Source organism: Canis lupus, chromosome 38, assembly GCF_003254725.2.
Source record: "Canis lupus dingo isolate Sandy chromosome 38, ASM325472v2, whole genome shotgun sequence".
NCBI classification, from domain to species: Eukaryota; Metazoa; Chordata; class Mammalia; order Carnivora; family Canidae; genus Canis; species Canis lupus.
In genome coordinates this window covers 1,951,528-1,972,404 of record NC_064280.1, presented here as the reverse complement: position 1 = coordinate 1,972,404, position 20,877 = coordinate 1,951,528, and the positions used below count along the sequence as shown (strand labels likewise).

At 49.1% G+C, this 20,877-nt stretch overlaps 1 protein-coding gene across 20 annotated transcripts in view; it reads right to left on the bottom strand.

Moving 5' to 3' along the window:
* The window catches only part of NFASC (neurofascin), a 176,882-nt gene that overhangs the window by 58,468 nt on the left and 97,537 nt on the right, over window positions 1–20,877 (bottom strand). For 13 of the 20 annotated variants that reach the window (XM_025421123.3, XM_049107006.1, XM_049107013.1 and 10 more), the window contains exons 3-7: window positions 11,001–11,181; window positions 5,050–5,067; window positions 4,161–4,266; window positions 2,891–3,087; window positions 2,326–2,448 (exon numbers count right to left, since the gene is read on the bottom strand). In XM_025421123.3, coding sequence (XP_025276908.3) covers window positions 2,326–2,448; window positions 2,891–3,087; window positions 4,161–4,266; window positions 5,050–5,067; window positions 11,001–11,091 — 535 coding nt within the window. In that variant the 5' untranslated portion in view covers window positions 11,092–11,181. The remainder of the gene's footprint in view (window positions 1–2,325; window positions 2,449–2,890; window positions 3,088–4,160; window positions 4,267–5,049; window positions 5,068–11,000; window positions 11,182–20,877) is intronic. The other 7 variants (XM_049106998.1, XM_049107010.1, XM_049107011.1 and 4 more) reach the window with 1 other exon arrangement.

The following is a 20,877-nucleotide window of genomic DNA, read 5'->3' as shown; positions in this document are numbered from 1 at the left end:
TTTTCAGAATTAATGACATCACAGGAGTGGCTGAGGATAAGCACCTATGATTTTTGAAGCATCAGATGTCATTTCAAATGACCAGGTGCCCAGGTTATTTGGTTTGTAAAAGCATACTTGTCAGGTTGACTATTTGTAGCTAACTCTTTCCTATGCCCCACAACTGTTTATTAAGTCACCATTTCTTAAAGCACAGGTTAATGATGTCAACTTTCCAATGATGGGCTGGTCTTCAAATGGCTTATCAAAGATATACTGCAGGCCTACTGTGTGCCAGACACTGTGCCTAGTATTGGTGAAAGAGAGATGAGTAAGACAGTTCCTGCCCTCAAGGAGCCTGTGGCTTAGTAGAAGAGGTGGTGGGTAAAGAAATCATCACTATACACTATGGTGAGTGGGAAGCCTGGGTAAGAAGAGGATGAGCAGAGAGGAAGAGCACAGAGTTCCTGCCCTGAGTTCAGACTTGGAGGCTGCATGACATTAGGCAGAAGAGACAGGGGCCCTAAGAGGTTTCTAAGCAGCAGGAACAGTGGGTGCTAAAGGTAAGAGCACACAGCCTGGGGTAGGGGGTAGGAGAGGGGCCGGGGAGGCAGAGGGAACCAGATCAGGAAGAGAAAGATGTCTGGACTTTGTCCGAGGTGATGGAGGAGCCAGTGAAGGGCCTGGAGCATATGAATGAAACTATCAGATATATGTTTTTAGAAAGATCAGGGAGGTGGTTACTGATGATTACTGCAGCCAGGGAAAAGCTGATGGTGGCCTGCACTGGGGAGATGCCAGTGATGATGGAAAAAGAAGGGTAATGAGATCTGCTCAGGAGGCAGCACAGACATAAGCTGGTGACAGGCGTGATGCAGGGGACAAGAGAGTCTGAATAGTTAGCGAACCAACCAACTCTCCAGCCTGTGGCCAGGCAGTCTTCCCCATGCATATGCACCAAAATGATGAAGAAAGAGACAATGGGTGAACACAAAGCCATACTCGCACTGCCAAACAGCTCACAACACTGCCTCCTTCAGGGATGGACGGTTGATGGATGCTAAGCAGGCAGGCAGGCAGATCTGTAGACTGATGGGTGGACAGATGGGGAGCAGGTATGGAGAAGGGGGAGGGGAAGCCAGGAAGACACAGCTGGCAATGCTCCAGGTACCTTTATAACACACCCCCACTTATTCTGATTGAACATGGGAAGAAACTGAGGTCCTGAGTGGTTAAATGAGTCTCCATCCAAAATGAAACAGGACAAGCTCTCAGTGATGATACTCTGTCCGCTGGCTGCAAACATCCTGTTTCTCCATCTCTTCTTTATCAAAGGTTTCATTCCTATAGCTCCCTCTGTCCTATGCGGGCAGCACTTAGCAAATTCACACTGATCAGAGATTGAAAGGAGGCTTGGTGTCAACCCGCCTTTTTTTTTTTAATAATAAATTTATTTTTTATTGGTGTTCAATTGCCAACATACAGAATAACACCCAGTGCTCATCCCATCAAGTGCCCCCCTCAGTGCCCGTCAGCCAGTCACCCCCACCCCCCGCCCTCCTCCCCTTCCACCACCCCTAGTTCATTTCCCAGAGTTAGGAGTCTTCCATGTTCTGTCTCCCTTTCTGATATTTCCCATTTATTTTTTCTCCTTTCCCCTTTATTCTCTTTCATTATTATTTATATTCCCCAAATGAATGAGACCATATAATGTTTGTCCTTCTCCGATTGACTTACTTCACTCAGCATAATACCCTCCAGGTCCATCCACGTTGAAGCAAATGGTGGGTATTTGTTGTTTCTAATGGCTGAGGAATATTCCATTGTATACATAGACCACATCTTCTTTATCCATTCATCTTTCAATGGACACCAAGGCTCCTTCCGCAGTTTGGCTATTGTGGACATTGCTGCTAGAAACATCGGGGTGCAGGTGTCCCGGTGTTTCATTGCATCTGTATCTTTGGGGTAAATCCCCAGCAGTGCAATTGCTGTCAACCCGCCTTTAATTGGCCTGTTGACAAACAGTTTCTCCTCTTCCTCCTCCTTTCCTTTTCTCTTGCTCTTCCTCTTCATCATCACAAATATTACTGAGCACTTACTGAGCATCTGGTTCTGTTATAAGAGCAAACTGAGGCCCCCGGAGATGTTAAGCAACTTGCTTTTGATCACTGGGTTGGGAAAGGAGCCCGAGCAGCCTCGATGTGTTCTCAGCCACGTGGCCCCTTACACCTGCTTCTCATGTGTCAAGGTCTTCCAACCTTGGGCAAACCCCTCCTATTTAACACACCCAACCGACTCCCTACGATGAAAGTAGAAACCAAACACCAGGCCCCCAAGACTTACAGCTGCTCATCCAGAAGATGACCGGGGATGGAAGTCCGGGTGGAGGGTTGCACTGGAGTGTCAAAGGAGCACCTTCTTGAACCACGACTGGGTCTAGGTTCTCCTTGGGCCACAGGGGAGACTCTGGGGAGAATCAGACAGAGGAGCATGAAATGAAGGTGATGGCTGGGGCCAGGGTAAGGAGCATGGTTCAAGGCAGGCATATAAGGAGGAAGCAGAAGGGCAAATGGGAGAACGAGGGAGAAGAGAGGGCCTAGGCGAGGTGCAGCAAGAGAGGAGAGGCATTCTGTCATAGAAGCTCTCTCTAAAAGCTCCTCTCTGTCTTCTTCTCTCGTGTCCAGAGTGCTGGTGAGGTTGAGACTCTGCTTTGGAAGCCTCCTTTCTAAGGAATCTTTCTGAGTAGTGAGAGGTGTGCTCCTGCTCAGAGGTAGAACAGCAAGTAGGACATGCAGGGTGCCAAGGCACCAATTGGCCAAGGGTGGCCCTTCTAGAATGATCCTTTATGCTCCCCACCCCACCATTCACTCGGGAGCAAGGCATACCAGTCCCACCCCATGCTACTCACTGGACACCTGCAGGCGGATCCTATTGGACAGGGCCGTGCCAAATTTGTTGCGGGCGAAGCACTGGTATTCCCCTTCATATTCTTCGGGCCGCCCACCACTACGGAAGTCGATCACCAGGGTCCCAGACTTTCTCCTCATTGACACCCGGGGGTCCTTGGCGATGTTGAAGAACCTGCTGTTTCGAGTCCAGTGGAAGCTGTGGACAGAGGGGGTGGAGAGAGCAGCAGGGGCAATGAAGAGGAAACGGGTGCTGGGCTCCAGGGAGAACCTCAGGGCCCTGGTCCCTGACCTGGTCCCGTAATCACACCTCCACACTAGTGCGTCCCCACCTTGGCTAAGTGGCAGAACGGGCTGGGAAGCCTGATAAAATGCAGAGTCCCAGGTAACAGCCAAGTGAATCTCTGGGGACAGGTTCCTGACATTAGTGCTTCGAACCAGCCAAGGCTGGGTAAGGCTGTCAGCGATAGATACCCAGGTCGCCACTCGGGGATTATGTTCTTTGCAAGAGTGGGCAGGGACTTTGATTTTTTTTTAAATCCAGAGTCAGCAGATGCTTCCACCCCAGGACATCCCAACCTCCGATTACGAATGCAAACCTGAATTCATATTTGACCCGAGCCAAGCACATTAGGTAGCTAACTCTGCTTCTCTTGTCTCCTTGTTTGATAACCGACTCTAAAACCAAAGCCCAATAATGGCCCTGGGCATCTGTGCCCTGCTCAGTTGGTGCAGAGTCTAAAGCAGGGCCACACATTATAGCCCAGGAGGGGCAGCTTTGAAGGGACCCGTAGCCTTCATAAAACTGATCCCAGAGGTGAAGACACTAGACTCTCCCTATGCTTCTGGGGGTGGGCATGTGCATCTGCAGCCACCCAGGATATAAGCTTAAAAGGTGACAAGGACAGTAGTGGCTGCTCAGGGTCATAGAATCATTGTCCCTGCAGAGAGATGATGGGAAGACCAAACTTCAGAAGGCCTCACCTCTCCGGGTGGCCCTGCTTCTTCCACTTTGGGTGAGAGAGGCCCTGTTTGTGCTCGGGCTCCTGCAAACCGGGCAGGGGATGTGGTGGAAGAAGGCTGCCATACACTCGAGGTCCTGCCCTCCCTGGTTTCTCCTGACAAACACCCTGCATGGGGTCCTGTCATCTCTGCTCTGAATTTTTCAGCTTCTTCAATCATCATCAGGGCCAAGGCAAGAGTGTGGTTTCACTTCCTCTTTGTGTGTGTGTGTGGGGGGGTGGGCTTGGATTGACCTGCCAGTGCACTCACCTGGGGGCAGGGTTCCCCTTTGCTTCACACTCAATCAGGATGTTATCACGGGGATCCACAATGTGGTCCTTCACTGACTGCTTGGTGATGGTTGGGGGCTGGGATACTGCAAGAGCACAGACAGGGGGTGGTCAGGGCTTTGGGGACCTGTCCGGGGTCCTGGCTTGGGGAATGGCTGAAAATAAGAGCTTCGAGAGCCACATGACAAGCAGGCAAGCAGGGGGTGGGCAGTGCCCCATTCCAGGGACCCAGCTCTTTAAACAGGACCGCAGGAAAGGGGGGTCACGCCAAGGACTGAGCATAAGAAAAATCCCTTTAAGACCTCACAGCATTCCTATGAGACACTTCTGTTTTACCCATTCTTATATCTCAACACTCAGTACAATGCTTTCTGCATGAGACTTCTTGACATATATTTGCTAAATGAATAAAGGAACATAAAGCAGCTAGCTTTCCAGAGCACAGTGGCCATGATGGTTCATGGCCAGACTGTGGTGAGGCTGGAGCTCAGAGGACTTGTCTGCTAGCTCCGCTCCTCTCACTCCTGGTGTCCAGCCCCAGTGCTCCTCATGGCGCTCCTATGCCAGCCAGCAGGGGATAGAGAGCAGCAGCTCTTTGTACCACCTACCCCTCTGCCTTTTCCAGCAATGGGATGCCTTGGGTGAGCCCCTTCCCTTCCTGTGTGGCAGGGGCCGCACCACAGGGACTCTGGTGTCAAAAAGCCCCAGCAGGCAGGGTGGAGTGATGGAGAAACACGCCCCCCCCCCCCCCCCCCAGCCAGCCCGCCCGCCCGCCGTAACTCCTCACTTGGCCTTCTCCCCTGCTTCTTGCAGGCTTCCTACCTCCCAGAGGCTCAAGAGCAGAGAGGTGCTGGGCAGAGGGGACTTACGCTCATTCTGAATGCTTGCTGTTAGTTCCGATGGGTTAGCATTGTGAGGGGAGAGAAGAAGACATCGGTTATAGGTTATCGCATGTGACCACCTGCCGCGGGTTGCTCCCGCCCCAGCCTGCAGGGAGCACCGAGGTCGGCCTGGGCCGGGCGCAGCGCCTGAGCTCTCTGCTCCCGGCTGTAGAGCTCGGTGGGACAGACACACGGAGGCGTGGACAGGCCCAGGGAGCCCTGTGTGGAGAGCACCTCCACAGGGAGCGCAAACCATACAGCCTCTGACCAAATGTTGTCACCATGAAGTCCAAATATTGCAAGTGACAGAGCTGCTTAAAAGAGGCCGGGCTCTGAAGACACTGCCTATCCTGTCTAGATGCCATTGAGGAAAGCTGGCTTCCTGGCCCACGGCGTGTGGGGCTGAGAAGTCTGGGCAGCAGCTGATCTGAACAGGGCTCCAGGGCAAAGCCTCAAGGGCCCAGCATGGTCCACAGGCTTCATTCCTCCCTCTGTACCTTCTTCTCTGTCACACATGCAAGCACCTTCCTGCCTATCCATCAGATAATTCTAGAGATCGATGAATCACTGTCGCCCTGCCCATGGCAGAAGTACATTGCCCTATGGAAATCCTTCTTCTAAACAACTACAGGGATGAAGCGGAGTCCACCACTCTTTTCTGTGCTTTTTACGGAAGGGATAAAGAGGTAGGTAGCCCAAATCTTCCCTAGCCCTCGTCTGAGACGTGCTCATGCCTGTGTACAGGTATGTGCATGTTTGAGGTCGGGCTTCTCAAACTCTGACAAGAATATAAATCAGCTGGCGGGGGAGGGGAGGGGAGGGAAGCTGGGTCTGGTTAAAATGCACGTTCTGACTGAGCAGATCCTACATTTCGACAAGCAGCCAAGTGGTGTTGATCCTGGTGAACTGGGTACCACGCTTCAAACAGCAACACTTTCAACGGTGATATACTTCCTGGGGGAGAAGGTCCTGGTTAAAATTTGCAGAAAAGAGAACATGTGTTTCTGCCACTTTGTAAGAGGCCTTTTCTTTATGATTCTAGAATGAGGTAATACGCCCATCTTATTTCACACCAAGTGCAGATGTCAGATAAGTGTTGGTGTTGCGGGCTGATTTGTTCGGAGTGGCTGCTTTCTGGGGAAGCCGAGGCTGCTGGTGAGCCAAGGTGACCTCGACACTTTCTGACCCAGCCACAGCAAGAAGAGGGGTTTAGGGGCCCAGAGAGGGGACACCGTGGAGAAGGCAGAGTGAAGGCAGGACCCAAGTGCCACAAGAGTCACGAGAGAGAAGACAGACATTAAAGAGGAAAGCCTGACTGGGGCAGGAAGGAGTGCCCTGCTATACACACTGTCAGTAAGCGAAAGTCTTGAGAAAGATCCATGAAAGGGTTCAGAATAATTCTTTCACATGGGCCAGGGTTGTGTGGCCTGCTGGGGCATTGAAGTGAAATTTTATCTGCTTTACCATTTGCCTGGGTACAGCCATGGCAGGAAATAGAAAGAAATGACGAGTCCTGGGGAAAAGCAGAAACCTGTGGTTTTTTAACACATGCTCCCTGGAGCTCCCCATGATGGCATCTTCATCCATATAAGAGTTTCCTACCAGGGGCCCTAGAAAGGCAATTCTGGAAAGCCAGTATGGTGAGGCATGTAGGACAGGTGGGGAGAAGGGGCCATTTTCAGGTAAGTAGGGTGGACACTGGATCTACTCCTTTTGACCACCAGGCCAGCAGTTTCTTCATCTCAAGACACAGTTGATGTCTCTTCGGTCTCCACACACAGTGGAGGGCTCTGTCCTTGCCCTGGCAGAGGCTCTGCTTGGCCCACATGGCCTTCAAGCCTCTCTTTTATAAAATCAAGGGCTGGCTCAATGGAAAAAGCCCTAGGCATTATCCAGGGAATCTCAGATTCTTAGAAGGGAAGCCACTCGGTTAAGGTCACATAGGAAATTTGCTGCAGAACTGGAATGAGAAACCAGCTCTCCTGTAGTCTGATCCAAAGCTCTTTTTGCAAATCCATCCTTGGCCAGAGACGTGGGTTGGTCAGGTGGGGCCCCAGCGCTCTCTTCTCCTTGATATTCTGACAAAAGTCAGAGGCTGGATGCTGTCCCCAGGCCCGGGGCCTCTTGAGAGGTAATGACATCTGCAACCACCATATGCCACCAAGGAATTTATTACAGAGACAGAACCAACCCAGAAGACAAGCCAGCACAGGGAGAGGACAGGGAGGACCGGCTGCCTGGGGATAAGGACAACGTACATAGTCCTGTGATCCTCACCCCCCAGACCCCATGTCATGCCACCTGCCCTTCTCTCCATCTACAAAACTTATTGGTAACTGTCAAGTGGAAAATGAGTTTTTGCTCCTTTGGCTTACGAGGGGAAGGGGAAATCTCCCAACAAGCTCTGCAGGGGGTAAAGCAGAAGCCTGCTGGCCTGCAAGGTTTCTTTATCCTTGCACTTCTTCTCCTTCCCTGGCTGGTATCTACATGCCCTGGCATCAATTCCTGGAGGATGCAGTGTGTGTCAATGCGCGCGTGTGTGTGTGCACGTGCACGTGTGCGCGTGTGTGATATGTGCTGAGGTCATCTTGCAGCACTATTTGGGATGACAGTAAGGAGAAAATGTTTCTCCCACCTCATTGTATCCTCTGTGAGTTCCTAGGAGAAATATGCCAAGTCCCTTGATGTGGGGAGAACGGAGGGGTGAGCTGCCAGCAGACTCACTTTTTGGCAAACCCCCTCTTGTTGATGAGGCGACCCTTTGCTTTCTTCAAAGGTCACGCTGTTCTCCTTGGGGCTGGTGAGGGGGGAGGTGGGTGCGTGTGACTCTGTTGGCAGAGCAGCAGGGGCTGGAGGCCGGTGCTTCAATGAGGGATTGTGTCGCAGCCCGGGGCTGTTCCAGGAAGCCTGCTGGGCCCAAATGCCCCAGAGTAGAAGCAATGTCGGGTCCTCACGGTACAGATACTGCCCCCCAAAGGGGCAAGCGAGCGGAAGGGCATACCTGACAGGGCCACCTCCTGTTTGAGCCCCCTCAGCCACTCCCAGGCAACACACAGAGAAAGTTCGGAGCCCTGATCTTCACTTGCCCCACATCTGGGCTATTGTGAATGATGCCACAGTAATCAGAGGCTGCAGGTATCTCCCTTGCCTTTTGTGACAACATGGATAGGCCTTGAGGACCTTAAGTCAGAGAAAGATCTGACATTTGTTCAGTATATGTAGAATCTAAAAAAAAGTCAAATTCAAAGAAACAGAGTAGAATGGTAGTTGTCAGGAGCCAAGGGTGGGAGAAGTAGAGAGATGCTGGTCAAGGGGTACAAATCTCCAGCTATAAGATGGATATGTTCCAGGGGCCGAGTGTACGTATTATGTACCTGGGAGTTGTTTCGAGAGTAGCTCTTCAAAGTTATCACTACACATGCACACAAAAGGTAATAAGGTGAGGAGATGGATGTATAAACTAACCCACGGGGCAATCATTTCATAATACATACACGTAGCAAATCATCAAGTTGTGTATCTTAAACTTACATATGTTGTATATCAATACATACTCTGGCGGGGGGAGGAGGAAAAAGAATGTGTGATCTTTCCCCAGCCCATCCCACTGGGCCTCAGCCCAGGATAAGAGGGAAGGATTGGGCTCAGGTATCTTGGGCTGGGGTGTCTGTCATGCTTGGCCCAGCAGGAGAGGAAAACCTGGCTAAACAGGAGCTCTTCCTGGGGCAACTGGGTCCCCTCTGAAGGGCTGGCTGGCCTTTTCTCACCTTGCATTCAGCTTTAGTAGACTCATTCTGGAGATGTCACCATAGCCGCTGTGCCTACAGCCACTGGGAGGTCCAGTGTGCAGGAGGCACACTTGCTCCCGGAAGGTATTGTGAGTTTCCTGCTGTGACACAGCTGGGGTACCAGGCATGGTGTTACAAAAGGATTCACATCCTCATTCAGAGAGGTGCTGGCCCTGCTATGTATGAGCTGGAGACAACGGCTCCTTAGTTTTCTAACCTATCCCCAAAGGATGAGCTGTGAGAATCCGAGAAGGGTCTTAGAAAGCACTTAGCTCTCAGCAGGGTGCATGGAAGCTACTACTCTGGTGAGATCCAAGAACTGAAAGAAGGTGGGATTACCAGAGGTAGGGGTGAGTTGTGCTGAATGCCAACCTCATGGGAGGGCAAGAGACCTGGGCTCTATTCATGAATCCAGCACCCATTCGCCGTGTGACTCAGAGCAAGGAAGATCTGTGCTTCCTTGAATACAATTCCAGAAGTGGGGACCCTCCTCATGGACACTGAGGAGACAGAGAGATGGATGTGGGGAGGTCAGGGCACTTGCAGCTCTCTGCCCCACACATGGTACTTTGGAGACATCCACTGATGGGTCACCTGCCCACGGCTCCAGTAGAGCTCTAGAAATTCAGATTCCCAATATAGATGTCAAAGCCATCTGTTTATAAGTTCATCTTGGAGGAACCCCTCACCCACTAGCCCCAGGGATCAAAGTGGCAGGTGAATGAGTGAGGAGAAGCAGCAGAAATGAGCCTTCACCACTTCCTTGATAACTCAATCTCCTCTGCGCCCCTCTCCTCTCCAGGGACGTGGCCTTCTCTCTACCTTGAGTTAGCAGTACAGATGGTCTCCATGGGAACAGTTCCTTCCATGACACCCCCCACCCCGAATACATACACACATGCGCATGCGCGCATGCACACACACACACACACACACACACACACACACACTTGGGGTTATTAGGAGGGCAGCAGGGGCCTTGCCCATTTTACTTCTGGGTCCAATTTATAGTTTCTGCTGGTCTTCTCTTACCCAGAAGTGCCCACTCCTCTGGGCAGCTATTATTGGTAGGATTGGGTGGGAGGGTACTGAAGTACGTGCAACTCTTCTCCAAGCTGTGCTAACTCCAGGCCCCAGGGCCTGGCTTTGGAGAGCTCAGTGGGCACTCCTTGGAGGCTGTATCACTCTCCCAACCCTCCCCAGACATCTGTCACCTGGACAGAGCCCAAGTCAGGGTTGGCATCATGTTGGTCCCATCTATTTCTGGAAGCAGAAAACAGGGGACAAGGTGGTATGCCCACATCAGAGCACTGGAACGCCAAGACATTCTGATGGAAGTGCCATAATTGTGGCACAGGTGGAACACATCTAAATGCGGGGCCAGGGAGCATAGCTGCCAGTCAATGGGCCACTTATGAATGTAACAATGGATATGGCTGCTAGAGACGTGGCTGTAGGATCAGCACCCTAAGCCCCTTACTTGACGATTCTGACAGCCAAATAATGCCGCCACCTTGGGAAACAGAATGCCATGGATTTTACTTTCCAACTTTGCCATGGGAGAGGTGAAAAGAGACAGAAGGAAGCAGCGCCTTCCGGTTTTCCCACGGCAGCATTATAACAGAGCTCTATTTTAATGTTTCATTTAGCCCCAGTCTTCTGCGAAATAATTCCTTTCCCAACCCTCCCTAGGCCATCTGCCCTGATTAGTCAGTCAGTCCAGCCAGGACGGCCTAAGGGTCCAGCTCGGATATTAGAAAGGCAAATAACTGTCCACTACACTTGGTCCTTGGAAGCTCCACTTTGATGGACAGGTCAAGACCACAGAAGGCCGTGGGAGTAGAGTGGAGACAAGAACTCCTGAGTGACACACAGACCTGAAAACTCTGCTCAGCAGGCTCCCAGCAGCCCAAGTATAGGCTCGGCCAGAGTCCTCAGAGATCGTGCTACACAATTAGACTCACATTCCCAAACACAAGCCTGCTTGCGTCAATTCTTTGGAGGGAAACCCAGCTCTGCATCCAGAATCCACTGCTTCTCCTCTCTCCACCTCTTCGAAAGCTGGTCTTAACTTCCCCCTGACCATCCCTTCCCTCCAGCTCCTCTGCCCCAAATCAGGAGAATCAAAGAAGGAGATGGAGCAGGACTCACGATCCATGGGAATCTTGATGGCCCCACTGAGGCTGAGGAGGAAGAGCAGGATGGCTGCATGGACCGAGGGCGGCGGCGGCTGCCTGGCCATCCTCAGCACTGGGCCCCGTTCCCCGCTCCCCGGCCTGCGGGGTCTTGCTGCCTCCAGCTGCTCCAACTGGGCCTCCTGGACAGAGCTCAGCTGTGGAAAGAAATATAATGCCGTGAGTTTTTCTTGAACTTGTGGTTTCTTCTAGCAATCCTACAGGGCCTGAAGAACTCAAGGGTTTGGTCACAGACTGGTGTTCTGAAATAGGGTTTCTTAACCTTGTACTATTGACATTTGGGACCCACAATACTTTGTTTGGGAAATGATCTCGGGTATTGCAGGATGCTTACCAGCATCCCTGGCCTCTATCCACTGGATGCCAGTAAAGCCCATTCCTGCCCCCAATCAAAAATATCTATAGACATTGCCAACTGTCCCCTGGAGGACAAAACCATGCCCAGTTGAGAATCACTGTTGTAGAAGGAAGGGCAACTCTACATGTAGGAATCATGAAAACAAACACTGTCTCACGGGTCTAACACCTGCATGCACTGGGCAGTAAGAAATACACCAATCTCAGAGCTTCTCTGACCCCCTATGTGTTGGGTGGAGTTAGGTGAAATCTGGTTGCTCAGAGGACTTCTTTTTTAATGGATTTCTGCAGATATTTTTTTTTTTTAAGATTGCAAACTATCTTTTTTTTTAATTTTTTTTATTATTTATTTATGATAGTCACAGAGAGAGAGAGAGAGGGGCAGAGACATAGGCAGAGGGAGAAGCAGGCTCCATGTACTGGGAGCCTGACGTGGGATTCGATCCCGGGTCTCCAGGATTGCACCCTGGGCCAAAGGCAGGCACTAAACCGCTGCGCCATCCAGGGATCCCTCTGCAGATATTTTGTGCAGCAAAGATATGGCGGTCCCTGATGTTGTCCCTTTAGAGATAATGGCAATGCTGAGACTACGACCCAGAAGAAGGGGATTCCAGAGGATTGGTAGAATGAGGAATATTATGACAGCCCAATGTTCACATCTTCAAGCATAACAAGTCATTTCAGGCCCTACAAGGGGAAGGATTAAAATGACTGTCCAAGGGGCCTGGAATGAGTCTTTAAGAGATAAACCCCTTTCTCCTCCTCCTGAGACAGAATGGCCTAAGGAAGGTGGTGTGGGGTGAGTGAAATCGATTAATGAATTAAGAGTACACTTATCCCCATGAGCACTGAGTAATGTATAGAATTGCTGAATCACTATATCGTACACCTGAAATGAATACAACACTTGAAAACACTTTTCATTCTACTTGAAAAAGGAAGAGTGGCCCAGGGATGGTGTGAGGTATAGTGCTTTAAGAGTGCCATAGGGTCCGTCTTCAAACTGGGTGTAGTCTGCTGTTCCGCCATGGGGCCGTGTCAATGAGGATGGCAGCAGAAGGTTCTTCCAGAATTATTCTCTTACCTGTACCCCACCATCATCTCCCATCTATCCATTTCCTACTGGTGAAAGGAGCACGGCTCCAGCGCTGGCTCCTGGGAGACAAGGTTACTCCGCTTAAGACCTGGAAGATGAAGCACCTCCTCTGGGCCAGGACATGGGTCAAGCTAAAGGATTCAGATTCCGATTTCAGCAGTTTCCTTCCTGGAAGCTGGGCCCAACAGCAGCCTTCCCCACCTCCAGCCTCACATATATTTCTGGACTCCATCCACTTACCTTCTTTCCCACTGCTTCTACCTTGGTTCTGGTCATCATTGTTTCACGAAGTGACCACAACAGCTTCCTGAGTGCTCTCCTCATTTCTATTCTTTTTTTTTTCTTTTAAAAAGGATTTTATTTTTAAGTCATCTCTACACCCAATGTAGGGCTTGACCCCACAACCCCAAGATCAAGAATCGCACGTTCCACTGACCGAGACAGCCGGGCGCCCCTCCCCACTTCTACTCTTACCCCTCAGACTCATTCTCCACCATCACCAGACTTGCTCTTCTCTAAAGCACAGATACAAATACGCCACTCCCTAGTCAGATTCACTAGCTCACAGCTGCCAGAGAGCCAAATCTTTTGACGCGTTTCAGATGTCCTCCCCAGGGCAGCCCTCTCTGCATCTCCCCTCCCAGCACTGTCCCCCTGTGTTCTGTGTTCCAGCCAATATTGGTCACCTACCCCTTCTTGGGTCCTGCTCTGTGACTGCTGTACAGATTAGTTTCTGTCTAGAACATGCTTTGAATCTGCCTTCTCATGAGGATTTGCCAAGTATGATTCATGTGTACCCTGTCTGTACTCCTGAACACCATTTATGCCACCCTCCCATTATATAGCACCTATCACTTTTGTTTTAAAGCTTATTTATTTTGGACACAGAGAGGGAGTACATGAGCAGGGTGAGGGGCAGAAGGAGAGGGAGAGAGAATCTCAAGCAGACTCCCTGCTGAACTTGCAGCCTGACATGAGGCTCAATCTCACAACCCTGAGATCCTGACCTGAGCCGAAATCAAGAGTCAGATGCTTAACCGGCTGAGCCACCCAGGCACCCCAGCACTTGTCACTTTGTATTCATTCCAAAAGCTACATGTTCTATATCTCCTATTAAAAGAGGAAGGCTCCATAGGGCAGGTGCCTCATTTTTATTCCTAGAATTTAATATGCTGCCGAAAACACAGCAAGCATTCAAAAATATGTGATGGGTGGATGAAAATGAGCAAATAAATAGCTGACTGAATGAAATAAACCACTTGGATCACATTTTTTTTTAAACTTTGTGTTTCCCCCAGAAAACCAGCAGGCAACTCAGGAGAACACATGCTTTGGACTTGGATGGCTGTGGAGGCTACCAATTAGCGGAGGAAAATCTCCCTCCCAATCTAGGCACTGCACTCGGGCCAGGAAATCAATCAGCTGAAAGAAGCTTAGAGGAGTAGAAATCCCCCAAGGAGGAAAATCTTCTGGCTGGACATTATCACAGGAGGTCCTTGGTTCTTTCTCCTAACCTTTTAAGATGGTCTTTACATGGACTCAGGAAGAGTCTGCTCACTCTTCTCTTGGATTCGACATCTCCAAAAACTAGACTCAGTTTATCCAGCTGATACCTTAGTGCTGAGAGAGGTATGGGGTGAAGCTCAGCATTTCCCCATGGAGGACAGTGGGGATGGAATGGCTTCTTGGCTTCATGACTGCCATGTTTTGTTCAGGAGCTGCCAAATAGTAGGAAGTGATGGGCAAGAAAAGGATATCTTGCTCTGGGAATCTTGATGGAAATAGGAAGTCAGAAGCTATTTATTAACTAGAAAACACATAGGCAAGGGAAAAAAGCCCAATTATTTGGGGGTGCTTTCAACTCACAATTTAAAAACACAGTAGAGAAGGCATATAGAGATAATTACTTTTAGCTGTTTGACAATTCTCTCTCTTCTCTCTAGAACCCAATTTTTCCAACAAAATCTTAAAAGAGAATTGAAAGATCACTTAGCTTTATGCAATCCCCTTACTTTTCAAATGAGGAAACAAGAGCCCAGAAGGGGGACATAGTTTGCTCAAGGTCACTCAGATGATTAGTGGTAAAGCCAGGAAAAGAACCTAGATCTCCTACTCCTCACTCACCTTCCTTGTCTCTCCATATGCAGGAAAGTTACAGAGTAAAGTTGCTATTTAAAAAAAATAAATGTATAGCTTCCTTTAAAAATTATATACAATTATTTTATGACCCTATATTTCCATCTCTAGATATAGGTCCCCCCCAAATTAAAAACCAGTCATCAAACAAGTACACATGCACACATGTTCATTGGAGCATTATTCACAACAATCAGAAGGTGGAAGCAGCCTAAATGTCCATCAAGAGATGAATAAATAAGCAAAATGGTTGTATGTACATTCTGTGAAATATTATTCAGCCATAGAAGGTAATGAAGTGCTGACACATGCTATGATGTATATGAAGCCCATAAGGGTTATGAGAGAAGCAAGATACAAAAGTCACAAATAGAAGGATCTCACTTATATCAGAGATCCAAAACAGGTAAATCCATATAGACAGAACATAGATTGGTGCTTACCAGAGGCAGAGAGGAAGGCAGAATGGCTTAATGAGTAGGGGGTTTCCTTTTGGGATGATGATAATATTGGGGTGAGAAAGGGATTTCACTGGAGTGTAATAAGCAATACTTGATCAAGGTGATGGTTGCACACACTGAATGCACTGAATTGTCCACTAACATTGTTTAACTTTGTGGTATGTCAATTTTATCTCAGTAACAAAGAAATGTAAGCACTGGTGTCTACAATGTGCTTATAAGGATAAAACAGCCAAGGATGAGGAGGGCAGGTTATTCTACCTGGGGATACAGGCACCCTCAAATCTCTGAGCCCAGTCCACTCAGGAAGATAGGCACATGGCTTTCAATCCTTCCAGTACCTTCTGAAGAACTTTCCACCCATCTAAGGAAGGAGAATGTCAACTGGTGTCTTGGCATGGGAATTTTAGTGTTGTTCTCAAAGAACCCAACGTGGAGTGAGGAGGGAGAGGCCCTGCCTGAAGGTACCCCCACATCACCGAGGCTTACCGTTTCCCTATCCTGATAACCAGGTAGAAGAGGCCAAGAGCAGGGATGTCTAATTGAAAGCAGTTAAATGCACCCTTCTAACTAAATCTTACTTCTTACACTATCTTGCTGTATGGCCCAGGCACATAATATCTCAGGTTCCTCTCCCACTAGAAGTAGAGGAGTACATCATCCAGATGCAGGTGCAGGGGGTGGGTGGAGTAGTCATGACCCTTCAAGGGGAATGCCATCTAACCACAGAGCATCCTGGGGAGGAATGAGTAACATCCCATGTCCTGTAAGAAGGCATATGGGGGCTGCAGAGGAGAGGCAATGATGACTGTCTTGGAATGTGGGGGAGGGTGTGGAATTATTCTGTTTAGCTCCATGAGGGCAAAAGTAGAACCAAATGGGAGAGAGTTCTAGAGAGGCAACTGCTTCTCTGAGATGCAAGGAGGAGCAACCTAATAAATACAGCCATTCTACAACACCATCCATGATAGTAAATGCTCTACCCGCACACACGACCACTATGATGTGTTTGAAAGATCCTTTTGTATCAAATCAAACACGTAAGAGGTGGATTGTAAGAATGCGAAGGACATTAAAGGGAGGGCTATTGCAAGGGGGGCAAGTGAGGAAATGAACAAAAATAAATAAACCCGAAAGAGAAATATTGTGTGGACTGATGGTGTACTGTGAACTGGAGAAGAGGATTAATTCAATTCTTGGATATCTGAAGTCCCTCCTGCACTCCACAATCCCTGTGTGAAAAGAGAATGTGAGAGAGAGAGAGAGAGAGAGAGAGAGAGAGAGAGAGAACAGAGTCGCCCTCACATGAAATGTTCTGCTATGTGAAATACTGAGTTCACTGTTTCATAAAGAATCCAAATACCATTTGGTCAGGTGCTGTGATGATAATGTGCCCACACAGAAAGGAAACTGGATGCTCATCAGGATCTCTAGGCGCTATTTAAACACACGGGTCCCTGGACCCTCAAACCTCCAGGCAGGGGACAAGTCAGGCCTGCAGGTTTTTTTTAAAAAAACCAAACGTGTTTTGAATTCAAATGCCCTATGATCTTACACAGGGATGCTTCATTCACTTATGCAACCTCCCTGAACTGAAGCTTTCAAGTTTCAGTTGAACTTTAAATGTGCGAGCCTTGTGGGAGATTCAGACTCAGGATGTCTGAGACCACCCCATGGTGGGTATGTTTGTTGAGTGATGGTCAGCAGTGGGGACCACTGGGCGTGACGTGACAGCCTCCCTTGGTCAAGTTTGAAAGCATGGACTGTCTGGTCTGAAGCTGCTGCCCACTTATAAGGTGGGGATCATGGCTAAGTACTGAACCTTCAGAGCCTTGTCTTGTCATCTGAGAAATGCACACAATAACATTCCAAAGGGCTTCTGGGATGACTTAATGCACATCTCCTATATAAAGCACTTGGCAAAGTGTGGGGTGCAGCGCAAATCTCAGTAAGTGTTAGTTGCTGCCACCGAGCAGGTTCTGGCCTCAAAGGGATGAAGGAAGAAGCATCGTGGTTACATACAGGAAGTGACTAGGAATAGCGGCAAGTAGTAATAATTATCCACCCAGAATCAGTCTGCTTTCCTATTTTTTCTTTCTCTCTGGATCTCGGTTTGCTTTATTTCCCCAGACTGGGGGGCCCCTGGTGGTGGTACCACAAGCTGTCCCTGGCAGATGGAGGAGAGGCCCACGGCTCCAGCAAGCTGTCATCATCGGGAGCCCCCCACATTCCCGCAGCCCCGTTCTGGGCGGGCTGCACCAGTGGTCACAACACATCTGTGATGATGGGAGAAAAGACTGGCAGTGCTGAAACATGGCTCAGCTGGCAGCTCCGGGTCTCGGAGAGCAGAGCCCACCTGGGACTTGTGGGTGGCAGTCAGCAGGCCACTCATTCCTTTCATAGACCTGGCAGCAGGTATTGCTTTAGAGAATACATAAGCTCTAGAGGCAAGGTTTCTCTGCTCTTGTGGAGACTTCTTTCTAGTGGGGAGGACAGGAAATAAATGCTGAACAAAAATCGGGTAGCAATAACCACAATGAAGAAAACACAATCCAACCCGTACAGGGGTTTAGAGCTGTCTCATCTGTAATCGCCAGAACGCGGAGTGACCAAGATGCCCTCCGTCCTTCAGCGGGTGAAGAGATACATAGACTGTAGTTCATCCACACAATGGATCTTTATTCAGCACTAGAAAGAAATGAGCTATCAAGCCATGAAAAGGCATGGAGGAAACTTAAATGCCCATCACTAAGTGAAAGTCAGCCAGCTGAGTGACATTCTGGAAAAGGTAAGACCATAAAAAGATTAGAGATTGCCAGAGGTTGGTAGTGGGGTGGGATGGGGGGATGCATAGGTGGAACACAGAATTTTTGGGGCAGTGAAACTCTGTATGAGACTATAATGATGGACCCACGTCATTACCGTTTGTCCAAACCCACAGAATGGACACCACTAGGAGTGAGCCCTCATGTCAACCATGGACTGTGGGTGATGATGACGTGTCAGTGTTGGTTCATGGGCACCCCTCTGGTGGGGCTGGTGATAATGAGTGAGGCTGCATGTATGTTGGGGGGGGGAGGTAAGGGGTATATGGGAAATCTCTGTACCTCCCACTTAATTTTGCTATGAATCTACAAGTGTTCTAAAAAATAAAGCTTATTAATAAAAAAGAAAGGAAAAGAAACCACAATAGGTTGATGTGAGAAAGAGAAGTGAATGGTCAAGGAAGGCCTCCTCTGTGAGAAGGCGACATTTGATCAAGATCTAAATGGCAAGGAGGAACCAATTTTGTAAAGATGGGTCAGAAAAAAATCCCAGGCCAGGGGAACTGCTTGTGCAAAGACCCGGTGGCAAAAAGCAGATGGGTAGGTGCAAGAACTGAAAGAAACCAGTGTGGCCAGAGCCTGGAGGGCACATGGGGAAGACACCCAAGGGCACACGCATGGAGGGCTTATATTCGAAGCATGTCAGGAGGTTAGTACAGGGTTTTAAGTGGTAGGGTATCTGATGAAATTTGTTCACAAAGACCACTCTGGCTGCTCTGTGGAGGCAATAGTTGGAAGCACAGAGACCCTTTAGAAGGCTCTGCAGCCTCTGGGGACCTTTTCTAAGGTGGGAGGGCATTTGGGGAGGAGAAAAAGGTGTGGCTCAGCCCCCCACCCCCACTTCACTCTCACCAGGGCCGCTTCAGAGTCCCTGTTTTTTACACTGGGTTTTGCATAAGGTTATATTTGAAGAAAGGATTCTATTAGTAAAACAAAGAACTGAAAATCCTTGAACCTTCTAACTTTCCAAATGCCTCGCACCCAACAATAGCGCACCCAACAACAATAGTGTAGGGGCACAAGAGCCAGGCACACATACCAGGAAGAACATACCAGACTGGGGCTGCACTGCCAGACCCGGAAACTGTATGGTTTCCCAGGACTAGCATTTTTGCCTTGAGGCCTGGGGTGCTCTCCGGGCCCAGAGGGCTTCTCCGGACAGCTTCACAACCCCCACCCGATACCACAGGTGGCTGGGAGTGGCGGAGTGTCTCCACGTGTAATGTGAGGATAATCAAACGCTGCAGAAGGCAGAAGGAAGATGTAGGAAGATATGATTCTTCATGCCACTGTTTGTGTTGCTGATGGAGCGTTTCCTGAAGCAAGTCCTAACTGTGGATTTTTAAATTGCAGATACGTTTACATTAAAAATTCCCTTTAATTTTTAAGCTAGCTGCAGGAGCGTTTTCTATCACTAGTAACTGACTGCGCTGCCAGAATCAGAAATGCCCCTGGAATGTTGGTTGAATGCATAAACTTCTCATGGCCTCCACTTTCTGTATAAAAAGTGTCCCTCCCTCCTCTTGCCTCTGCTGGACCTAGCCCCATTCTCCTGCAGAGACCTGCCCTTAACCATCAGCAATCCCCTTAGCATGCTCCTCAATTTCCAAACTCTTCTCAACTGGCTCCAGGCCTCAGCAGAGAAATACCTTCAACTTTCTCTCATAACAAAACCAAAGGAATCTTCTCTGGATCCCACAGCTTCCCTACATATACCTGAATTTTTTTCTCCCCAATATCTCTTCTCATGTGGCTTCTGCCTTTACTTACTGAGTTCTTTTTCACTCCTCCAATCAAACTCTGGAACTCTCTCTGCAGACCTCCTGTTGGCCTCTTGATGGCTGACTCCTCCAGAGTTCTCAGTCTTTATCTTGCTAGACCTCTTGGAGGCATCAGCAATCCTTAACTACTCCATCCATCCCTCCTCACATTCTTCTTCCTCTGAAACACCACTCCAGAGCTTCTCTTCTCTCTGGCCCTTCAAAGCTCCTTGGGGGCACTGATCACACTGCTGGATCCTCTCCTTCTGCCTGATGTTCTCTGTGTCTCCACTGGGGTCCTGTCCCTCTATCTCTATTCCCTGTCTGTGTTGCTGGCATCCACCCAAGTCACCCAAGCCAGACACCTGGGAATCACTCTGAAATCTCAGCTCCTCTCACACCTCACACCAAACACCAAGACTATTGGACTGTGCCCTCCTGGTGTCTCTTGCCCCCACTCCCTTCTCCATGTTCCCTCTTCCTTTGACACACATCATGTCTCATGGACAACTGCAATAACCTCCCAACTGGTCTCTGTCTAATCCATTTTTCATGTTGCTATTACAGTGATTTTTCTAAAGCCCTGTCTGATCCTGTCAGAGCTTCCCTGAAAACCCTTTCATATCACTCCAATCAGTATATATGATCAGATCCAAACTCCTGAGTATAGCAAGGCTCTGGGAGATCAGGCTCCTGCAAGGCTCTGGGACCCCACCCAAATGCTAAATGCTCCCTTGACTAAGTGACATGCCATCTTCTAACCATGCCACACCATTTACAACCCCCACACTTTATACCTGCCATCCTCTGTCCCCAGAAAGGCCTTCCCTGCTTGTCATGTGATTAATTCCTACTCAGTCCGCAACATCAGACATCCTCTCAGGCATCTTCTGCTTTGTGACTAATTCTTTGTGCCTCCCGCCCCCACCCCACTGCCTGCCCCAGCAGAGCTGGGGGTGTCCATCTCTATTCTACCTTACATCTGCCTCTCTGGGGCACTTAGCACACTGGTAAATCTATATATGTTTAAACTAAAGGATTGGAGACCTTTTCTGTAAAGGTCTAGATCATAAGTATTTTAGGCTTTGTGAGACATTCAGTCTCTGTCACAATTACTGAACTTTATTACTGCAGTGAGAGAGCCATCATGGACAGTAAGGGAGTGAATAGGCATAGCTATGGCCCAATAAAACTTTAC